At 38.5% G+C, this 10484-nt stretch overlaps 1 protein-coding gene across 3 annotated transcripts; it reads right to left on the reverse strand.

The window, feature by feature from the left end:
- Positions 1-521: 521 nt before the first annotated feature.
- On the reverse strand, positions 522-10083 carry LOC149117834 (tetratricopeptide repeat protein 28-like). 3 transcript variants are annotated; one of them, XM_089286364.1, is made up of 4 exons: positions 10051-10079; positions 8548-8625; positions 1324-4249; positions 522-825 (listed from the first exon to the last, which is right to left on the reverse strand). In XM_089286364.1, the coding sequence occupies exons 3-4, from the start codon at positions 3594-3596 to the stop codon at positions 792-794; spliced, it is 2307 nt and encodes a 768-aa protein (XP_089142490.1). In that variant the 5' UTR covers positions 3597-4249; positions 8548-8625; positions 10051-10079; the 3' UTR covers positions 522-791. The 3 variants fall into 3 exon arrangements, with proteins under 3 accessions (XP_089142490.1, XP_089142499.1, XP_089142494.1); XM_089286373.1 differs by lacking the exon at positions 8548-8625 and having other exon boundaries at positions 10051-10083; XM_089286368.1 differs by lacking the exon at positions 10051-10079 and having other exon boundaries at positions 8548-9573.
- Between the last annotated feature and the right edge of the window lie 401 nt (positions 10084-10484).

Here is a 10484-nt window from a genome sequence, read left to right on the forward strand (position 1 = left end):
CCTATGTTTTTTAGCTCTTATTAACCAAGCTGGAGGTCTGTATGGGAGAATCTTGACCGAGGTCGTGAGTACAGACCGAACGCAGTGAGGTCTGTACATACGACCGAGGTCACGATTCTCCCATACAGACCGACTTAGCTCGGTTATTTAATGAGATGTTTATTAGATGGTAAAGAAGAAAACTTTAATTCGTTTAATGGAACTGGTTTGCTGACAGTTTGCTTGCGAATGGCGATGAGCTTAACTTAAACCTGCCGAAATTTGCTCGTCCTCTTTACTTTTTTTTTGTTATCAAGCTTTTTGGCACTTCCGTAAATGATTGAGAAGAAAATAAAAGAAATGGGGAACATTTTTGTATTTTAGTTTGCTACTTTTTCAACGCAAAATGAAACCGGTCTAGCTAGATGCCGGTCTAGATGGGAAAATCTAGACCGCGGTCGATATCGATTTCAGCCAATCAAATTCGTGAATTGGGTAGTTTCCAGTCTTTGTGAGACACAGCCATATAATAAATCAGAGTATAAAGCATAGAAAAAGCGTGTTTTATTGTTTTGCGCGTGTAAAAATCTATATCATAAGGCAAATGAAGAAGCCTAAGCCGTATATTACACTGTGGTAAAACACTCCGGACATTTGAGAACACTCGTCACGTTTTATCACAGTGTAATACACGGCTCAGGCTTCTTTATTTGTTAAATAAAACTCATTCAATAAAAAAGGTTTCTTTGCTGCTTGAGAGAAATGAACACTGTCCTTGCAGAAGTTTCTTAGCTCATTGGCTTGATGTTGGTCTACATAGAGTCCTTCATTGATGTGGTCTTAATCCTGCAACAAAGAGACAAAGAAACAAAAAATAAGAAAGTTGATGTAAATTGACCTGCACAATATGTAACAGATTTCTCGTTAGCGCTTTCCTGTACTTAATAAAATAAACTGAACTTTAACTTATAAAATAGCAACAGGTCCAAAACGTAACAGGAAAACCCTATTTGACTGGAAGGTTAGTTTTGTTTCTTAACACTGTTTTTCAGCAGCAAGAAGCTCTTAAAAAAAAATGATTTTAATATCTTAGTACTGGGCACAAGTTACAAAATGTAAAGAATGTAGGTATAGATCAAAGGATTAAATGTCAAATCAAAACACTAAAATTTTTTTTATCCCCAAAAATTCTCCAAACAACAGGAACTCACATTATTATTAGTGATGTGAAGCTTCTGTTTATTAATGCCCCAGCACAGTGTGTAAGATTCCATTCTGAGTTTGTTTTTTTGCAACGAAATAAAAGATCGTATTAGGTTTGTTTTTCTCTTTGCGATTACTTACCTTTTTGGAAAAGCAAATGACACGTTATCCCCAATCAGCATAAACGGTGCCCACTCGTGAACCTTGCTAAAACCGTGCTCTCTCATCCACTTCATGGCCTCATGAAGACACTCACTGACACTTACCCCGCGAACAAGGTGCTCGTAGAAGTGACTCATCGACTGCTCTGTTGCCCTGTCCTCCAGAGCCCACAGTGCCACCAACACTGAGCGTGCACCGGATCCTAAGAACGCACGAGCGATTTCCACAACTCCCTCGGCTCTAATTTGCCCACGACCACTGTGACAACAGCTTAGTACCACCAGTTTGGCTCGCAATTGCACTTGTGAAATGTCAGACATTTTCAAAAGGTAGTCGTCTTCTTGTGGAGTCTCAGTAGTCAAGCCAGCAGGAGCAAGAGCAATTTCTCCTCTTTCAGCATTACCATGTGCAGCAATATGTATCAGACCCACTGAGCGTATCCTCTCAAGTACCGCTTGCTTCGTTGCTTGTTGTCCTAACAAAGGCTGAACGCTTAGCAGTTGCCCAATCATCTCTGCTTCCTTTCTTGCACCAGGCAATGGTACGAAGTTCTTATTGACACATTCCCTGTAAATCACCTCACCAACATCAGGATCACCTACTACCAGAGCACCAGTCTGACTGTGATAGTCTGCAGGACTGTCCTGTATGAGCTTTAGAGTCGTCAAAGAAGGAGCAATGCGGATTCTGAAAGTCTCTGATAAATACTTTCCACTTTCATTGAGTAAAGCTGGAAATGGAACACGGTACAAGCGGCGATCAGGAACAATGAGGACTTCAGGTTCTTCAAGTAGGTCGGACACGGGATTGATCAACATTTCGTAGAACAACCGTAGACTCGGTTCGGGATCATCCTTATCCTTTTCTCGCCGTAAACCTTCAAAACCCTCTTGCTGACAAGATTCGAGTTTCGGCTCAATATTTACGTCATTTAAAGATCGATCTTCACAAATCTCTTCCGGTAAAATTCCAAAGCTGCGGAAGCTTTCAGTCATGATAGCAAAAAATTCATCCAAATTTCTAGCACCCTTTGCCAATCTGGTGTGAAGGGTCTTTTTCTCCACTCTAATATTTCGGAAATGAATGGCTCCACTCTTCTCGAGAAGCCACAAAAATACTTCTTGAGTATTATACGAAATGTATAGACAGGTGATATTACTTTCGTTCTTCATGACATTTTCAATGCCAGTCCTTGTTTGTGGGTCAGCTGGTGTGTGTTTTTCAGCAGAGTACTGAGTTGCCATCAAGTCTGCTAGGGCTCTAGCCCGTCCAAGCTCTACAACATTGAGGGCATTCCTGGGATTTCCAGCGGCACAAAAAGATTTACTGAGCAACTGGTAGGGGACACTGTACTTGTCTGCTAATGATATCTTGATGTGATCACTTTCTGCATTAACATCTCGCAAATCTTCGCATTTCTTCACACTTTGAGATATATAGGAAAAGGCTTCCTGGGACTTTTCTTGTTTAAGTTTTGTCAATGTCAGAGACAAATAGCACTCAAGCTCAATTTCGGCATACCTACTATGTTTAACTAATGAAAGTGCCTTCTCAAAATATTTTTCAGCCATGACATATTTATCAAGTGTTAGGAACATAGATCCCAGGCGATGGTAATTTATTGCTTCTTGTTTTCTGTCACCAGTTTGAAGTGTGATAGCAAGAGATTTCTCAAAATATTCTTTAGCTTTGACATTATCGCCAAGAGATTGAAACAAACAGCCTAGATGTTCATAAACAGTTGCTTCTCCTGCTTTGCCTCCAATTTCACTAAAGATTGCGAGTGCTTTGTCATAACATTCTTTACTTTTTCTGTATTTTCGAAGAGATTTAGACAATGCCCCTAGATTTGCGTAAACTTCTGCTTCTCCTGGCCTGTCACCGATTTCCATTCTGATCTTCAGTGCTTTTTCAAGATACTCCTGAGCTTTCACATACTCGACAAGAGTATGAAACAAACGCCCTATGTTACAATAATTTTTTGCTTCTCCCTCTTTGTCACCAAGTTTCTTCGTGATTGCAAGTGCTTTCTCGTAATATTCTTCAGCTTTGACATATTGACCAAGGGATTGAAACACATTTCCAAGGTTTCCATAAAATGACGCTTCTCCTTCTCTATCACCAATTTCTATCTTGATCGCAAGCGCTGTCTCCAGATATTCTTTAGCTTTGACATATTCACCGCGAGATCCAAACACAGTTCCTAGGTTTCCGTAAGCTGTCGCTTCTCCCTTTTCGTCACCAATTTTCATTCTGATTGCAAGTGATTTCTCATAATGTTCTTCAGCTTTGACATATTGACCAAGAGATATAACACAGTTCCAAGTTTTCCATAACTTGACGCTTCTCCTGCTCTGTCACCAATTTCCATTTTGATTGCAAGCGCTTTCTCGAAATATTCTTTAGCCTTTAGATATTGACCAAGAGATACAAACATATTTCCAAGGCTTCCATAAGATAACGCTTCTCCTGCTCTATCACCAATTTCTCTCATGATAATGTTTGTCCTCTCATAAAGTTCTTTTGCCTCGGCATACATATTTTGAGTCAAATACACCTCTGCCAGTGCCATACCAAATTTCCCTTCTCGGACTGTATCACCACACTCGCGACAAATAGCGAGAAGTTTCCTGCCGCATGTTATTGCATTTGTGATGTCGCTGATTCGATAGTACGCGCTGAGCATTGTTAGATAAATTAATTCATAAATTGTTTTGATTAATTATTTTTCTACACTCAGTTCATTTAGCAAAACCAAGCTCTCCTTGCATAACTCGATGGCTTTTAAAGCACGAGCGGTCTTGAGAAGGAAAATAGGCAACCATACACACCAGAAGCTAATCATCACGGCTTCTATAGTTTCTTCTATGTTATTCATGACGCCTTCTTTTTGTAAATCTTGAATCTGAAAAAAAAAAAGTTTTCCAGCATTATGTTATGGTTTTGTCAAAAGCGCAAAGACCCGGAAAAGTCAATGTTAGGCAAACAAATCAACTTTCCAAATCCGCTCATCATTTATGTTTCTACCCATGGTTCGCAAGCTGAGGACGCGCCACAAAAGTAACTTTCGCTACCTTTTTCTTCGAAATATTTTGGTAAAACAAGAATAAGAAAGTAAACGTCAACTAAGATGCAAGATAAGATTGCCTCTACTGCTATGGTCTTAAAAGTCTTTTCGGGAATCTCGAGATTTATCATTGATACGATTAATTACTAACTGGAGCTCGTGTGGTACAATTTAGAGAGTAATTGTATCTTGAACAAAATTCTCGTTTGTGATTGGTTTAATTTTCGCGTACCTACTAGTTATCTGTCACGAACTCGGTGGGCGATCAGTTGCTTACTATTTACTTAATGCTTCCTATAGGAGTGATTTAAACTCTAGAAAATAAGTAAGTGCAAATAACTAGGTTTGATCAGGTGTAGCCGCGAGACTTAAATTTTTCCGTTTTTGGTCGACTTTTCTTTTTTGGTTTGGGTTTGTTAAGGTTAATTTTTGCGTACCTTTTTTGTGCAGTTTTTCAATGCAAATTAGTTTTTTCGCGTCGTGCTATGTAATCGTCTATTGTTTATCACGTAACCTCGTTAAGTTTATTCTTTTAGTTCAAAATTCCGTTTTATAGCGTTGTAGTTCTTTTAGTTGTATTCAGTCGTTGTCAGTTCCGGAGTGTGGTACAGATCTTGTAAGTAGTCTCGTTTTCCTTTCTATTTTTGCTGTTTTTCGTCTTGTTGTAATTTCAGTTTATTTAAGTTTAAGTTCGAATTTATTAATCTCTGTATTTGGTTAAGTTCAGTTTTTCGCCAAATATGGAGAGAAAAGGCTTCCTACTTAAGGTAATTCCCCTGGAATAAAACTGCACATAGATTTTTGTTCAAACTTTGTCCAATGAATATTTATCATATGAGAACTTTAATTATAAAATAAAAAGGAGGGTGCCCAGGCTCGTTAAGGACGGAGCAGTGAGGCATTGAAAATGTCCCATTTTAGCGTTCTTTAATGCTTATTACAAGAACGCATTCCAAGTTATTGTAAACTCTTTGTGAGCCCAGACTCGTGAAAACACGCCTCAAACTACAGTCAATACTTGTGTCGGACACAAATAAACTTTTTAAGTTTGATTTTTACAGACAGCTGAATCCTTGTTAAAATATTGGAACCAAATTGCTTGCCACGGCTATCAAACTGCATAATATTGAAAAGAAAAGACTACAGTGCAGCTGCTATTTTCCTTATTTATTCAATTTTCAACAATAGAAATCAGATCAGTCTTTTCTGACGCAAAGTTAATGATTAGTTGATTAAAATGACTGGAAAAAAATTTGGGGTGTCCGAGCTCGTTGGTGAGCTATAGCCATTTTTCAACTGACAGAACTCAATATCAAGGCAAATCCGCCATGTTTTCAATGTACGCGTGCACGAACGCGCGCTAATTAAATTAATGGCGCCATAAATTATGCGCAGTAAGGATGCGAAATGCAATACTGGGAAATGATCTTAACAACCGACTGTTTTCTTTTGTTCAATGTTTGGAAAAAGCCAAGAAACCAAGAGCATAAAGGGTAGGAAAGTTAATCCCTTATGTAGGTCTTGCTCCTAAGGTAACCTCTCGATCCATGTTAGATCACTCCAGGTTTTACAAATTCCTGGAGGGTCTGACAAAAGCCAATCCTGCAACGCACATTTTACTCAGCTGGGCCGGGTTATTCGAAAGGCGGTTAACGCCAACCCAGGATTAATTTTTTTTTTTAAATTGCTCAAACAATTACAACAATTACAATTAAACTTACACTACAGCTACAAAAAGATGTCAGAAACTATAGAAAATAATACAAGTACACAAATTACAAAATAATAATTATTATTAAAAAACAACAGAAAGCTTACACTTGTTGCGGCACGCTACCTAGAGTACAGTATAATTTATAATTACAGTATTCACTTAACGAAATTTAGCATAGATTACTATGATTGATTAAAATTACATTTGTTAATAGGGTCGCGCAGTGCTGGTTGCTGGTTATCAGGATCTAGCTATTCAATTTCCCCTTATTTTCGATTTTCCATTGTATATTTAGTTTTTGTTTGAATTGATTAAAAAACGTTTAAAACAGATCTAAAAAAGTAAAATTGTCTCTTAAATTTTCGACCGCCTTCTGCGGTCTTCTTCAGAGAATGATGATTTCGCGCGATTCACAGAATTTTAATAAGCTGGGACGTTATTGTTCGTTGCCCCCTAGGGAGGCAAGCAGTGACGCGTAAACCCTTGGGAAGGGTGCTCTTTCATTTATGGAGTTTTTGTCTAAGAAAGAGTGCAAGGATTCTAGAAACAGTCTTTTGTTCTTGCCGCTCACACCAGTTTCAAGAATGTTGGCGTAAATAGGATGTATTGTAATCCTTGCACTCTTTCTTCACAAGATAGATATTTTTTGCAGTATTCTTAAGAAGATCTTGTAGACGAGACAGCCAAATATTTAATCGAGACAGCCAGATATTTAATTTTGTTTCCATTTTTTGAATTTTGACGAAAATGTTTTGGACGTTACTCTCATCACGATTGTCCGAAATATAGATTCCCAGTGTTTTAGTTGGTTCATTAGTTATGTCTATTGCTTGGGGTTTAGTTTTATTCTTCTTCTGCGGTCCAATCCAGATACCTTTGGTCTTCTTTCTGTTCAATTTGAGGCCTGAGATTTCGGCAAATTTGTTTAAAATCGTTATATTTTCCTTTAGTGATTCAATCTCCTTACAGATAACGGTCGTGTCATCAGAAAATTGGCTTAGTTTTATTTCAACATTATTTGGGAGCTTTATTCCCTTACTCTTGCTATTTTGACGTATCTTATGCGCTAGTAGTTTTGCGGATAATATAAAAAGAATAGGACTCAAGGGACAGCCTTGTCGAACATCTCGGGATACCTTAAAGTAATTTGTAACGTAACCTCCGTTTATTATTCCGCTTTCTACATCCGAGTACATCACAGAGATCCAGGTCCTCAGGTTTGGACCAAAATTGAGGCATTTTAGCGTATTATCGATGAAGGAATTGCCATTCTAACGTATCAAATGCTTTCTCGAAATCTATAAGTACCATAATTCCTGGAATTTTGTTTAGTTCAGTGTATTCCATAACGTCATTGAGATATCTTACGTTTTGACCGATAAACCTTCCTTTGACAAATCCAGTTTGATCTGAAAATATTAATTTGGGTAATTTGAGTTCAATTCTTTTCGTAAATGTTCTTGCCAGTATTTTATAGTCGACATTTAGATGTGTAATTGGACGCCAAGTTGTTAATTCGACCAGGTAGCTCTCCCCTTTTGGTACTAGTGAGATTTGAGAGAATGACATTTTTCCTTTATCAAACGCTTCATTATGGGAGTCTAGGAGATGGTCACCCAGCTGGGCCGGGTTGTTCGAAAGCCGGTTAACGCTAACCCAGGATCAAAAGTTAATCGAAGTATCCATTTTTCTTGTATAAAAATGTTTTTCATTGTTCCAAATGGTCGAGACAGCAGCAAAAATGTAGAAATTTTCAAAAATAATACGACTTTTTTAATTTTCACAAACATGTTTCGACGGTACATCCGTCATCGTCAGTGTGACGGTTTTGAAAGTTTACAGTGATTTAAAACGTGCCTGTTACAAATCCTACGTTACATTGCATTGGAAAACAATACGCTAGATAAATTTCGAAGTTAATGGAATTAAAAGATGCGCGTGCGCGTGCAGCTATAGGGAAAGCATCAAATCGATGTGTTTGACCTGTTAATTAAGGTCAGGCTTTTCCCACTTGATGTACATAGACTCCTTAAGCTTAACTTGGTACTTGGTAGGTGCAGAGTCTAAGACCTTGAAGCAGTCTAAGTTACAAGAGGTACGGCACGACTCTGAAGCCTGCAAATGCTTATAAACGTGAGAAGATCTGTCCGATGACAAGTGCTCGTGCACGCGCGTGGAGAAATGTCGGCTTGTTTCGCCAACGTAACAAGCATTACAGCTTGCACAAGAAAATTTGTACACGATGCGCGTACGGAGCCTGTCAGGGAGAGCATCTTTCATGGTACTTTTATGCGCCTTTTTCCTTTTCCAAGAACACATCTACGCAATACGCGCGGTATCATTATTCTCGGGAGAACTGGGTACCATATCTTAAAATAACTTGAAAACGGTTGATACCTACATGAGAGATTAATTTTCTTACCCTTAATCCTCTCTTAACGAAACTGATCTGTGAACGGTCCAACTCAACGGTCCGCACTGTAGCTCTGTTTGCGGTTTGCTAACATGTAACAGTCAAGAAATTGATTGCATATACTCATTTGAACTGTAACAAAAACATGAAACTAAGTGTCCACTCTTCTCTTTCCTTGGACACTATTTTTTTTCTCACAAAACAATGCGTGGTTCACCGGGTAACGGTTTACAACCATATCAGCTAACTTTTTCCTTTTTTTTCAACAAAGAAAATTGAAAAACGGCAGAACGCGGGCAAAACTTCAGGGCAGATTTCAAATTGGAAGTGTAATTTATTGGCACTTAATGGGCTCCGTATTCGCCGCTCGCCGCTCATATGTCAGTCTCGCCATTACGCTTGCACATTCTCCCGTTTCGCTTTCTTTCCCACGGATTTTCGAGCAAAACAGAGATTGCTCGCAGTCCACATTAATCTATGGACACCCATGTCATCTTACATCAAAGGCGACATGTTATTCCTCTGGTAATTTGTGAACACATCTCAATTTTTTTTTCCAAAAAAGTATTGTAGACGTTGGCGAAATGACTTACAAGCGTAGGCGAACTGATCCAGGACATTGGCGAGTCGACTTCATACGTTGGCGAAACGACCGATTACCACCCCGACAAGTATATTGAGGAAGGAATATAGAAAATGAAACACATTTCAGCGCAAACTACTCCCTAATTTGTGTCAATAAAACCTCAGCCGAACTGAGGCGAAACGGTTCTTGGAGAAACGACAGGCTACCGTATATTTAGGGCAGCACATGGAACCAATCAGAATTTTCCGTTTCATTTTCATAGGCCAGTTTGCCATGTCATAATAACCTGCGAACAGGGGAGTTTTCCCGCACTCTGTATTTATGCTTTTTGTCTGTTACCGGTCACTCAAAAAGCCACGCCAGATACAATTCCCTCACAAAATGTGGGTGGACGTTTTGAAGGGAAATCATAATCTTAGCGATAGCTGGGCCCTCGTGAAGAAAACGCTCGAAAATTTAAAATCATAATTAGGGAGCATCATACTTTATTGTACACCGTTCAACGATGTTCCACGGCAGCAGAACCATTTTGTGCAGGAATAAACACTTCAGAACTGAAATGTATGCTTGTCAGTTAAGCTCATTTATGCGACCGCGAGTTAAGAAATTGCGTGCTAGACAATAATTCTGAAAATTATAGAAAACATTTTTTACGTACAATAAATTTGCTTTACGCAAAATATCTTAAATGTTTTAGAAGAATGGCTTTTAGCGCACGCTTTCTTACAGGATGTTTTCTAAATCACATGAGTGAATAAGCTATTGTCGTGAGTTTATTCCTGGACTTTTCGGCTGCATTTCACTTAGATATACAGCTGCTAATTTATAAATGTATATCTCGACGACACAATAACGAGCATTATTTAATATTAATATTTAGTGACATTCACAAAAACACATAACATTACAAGCTAAGTTCTACTCACCAGGGCAATGTTGAAGACTGAAGGCCAGCTCGTATTTCTTGACTAGAGTGAACGTTACTGTGAAATTCATTTTATACTGTTTGCTTTGGAAAGTAAAATATCAGGACACTGTCATTCTCAAGGTCATCCGTTCCTTCGGGAAATTAGAAAATGAAATCTGCTGGTGAGATCATTGGCCACTTAAGCAATATTTGCACATCGATGACATTGATGACATTTGGAAAATGAATGACTTCGTTTTGGAATTTTGGACTAAGACGTTCTGTGGTGGGGTAAATAATGTTGAAATCACGAAATAAAGTTGCTAGACACTAAAAACACAACCTGGTTGTCACACCGCTTAACTGCAGAGGTGTTAATAGAAACTCCGCAAAGTGTCTTGCCAAATATGTGATTAAATAGAATGATTGAGAATCAAGGAAACTGAAAGGAAA

This window comes from Orbicella faveolata, unplaced genomic scaffold (genome assembly GCF_042242905.1).
Source record: "Orbicella faveolata isolate gen_17 unplaced genomic scaffold, um_ofav_v1 contig_1, whole genome shotgun sequence".
In the NCBI taxonomy this organism is placed as follows: Eukaryota; Metazoa; Cnidaria; class Anthozoa; order Scleractinia; family Merulinidae; genus Orbicella; species Orbicella faveolata.

What these genes read in the sequence shown, in the direction of transcription:
- LOC149117834 (XM_089286373.1), bottom strand. Translation starts at nt 3,596, where the DNA reads ATGAAAATTGGTGACGAAAAGGGAGAAGCGACAGCTTACGGAAACCTA. An exon ending in TCATTTGCTTTTCCAAAAAG is followed by an intron (nt 826 to 1,323) that starts GTAAGTAATCGC and finishes TCTTTGTTGCAG; the next exon opens with GATTAAGACCACATCAATGA.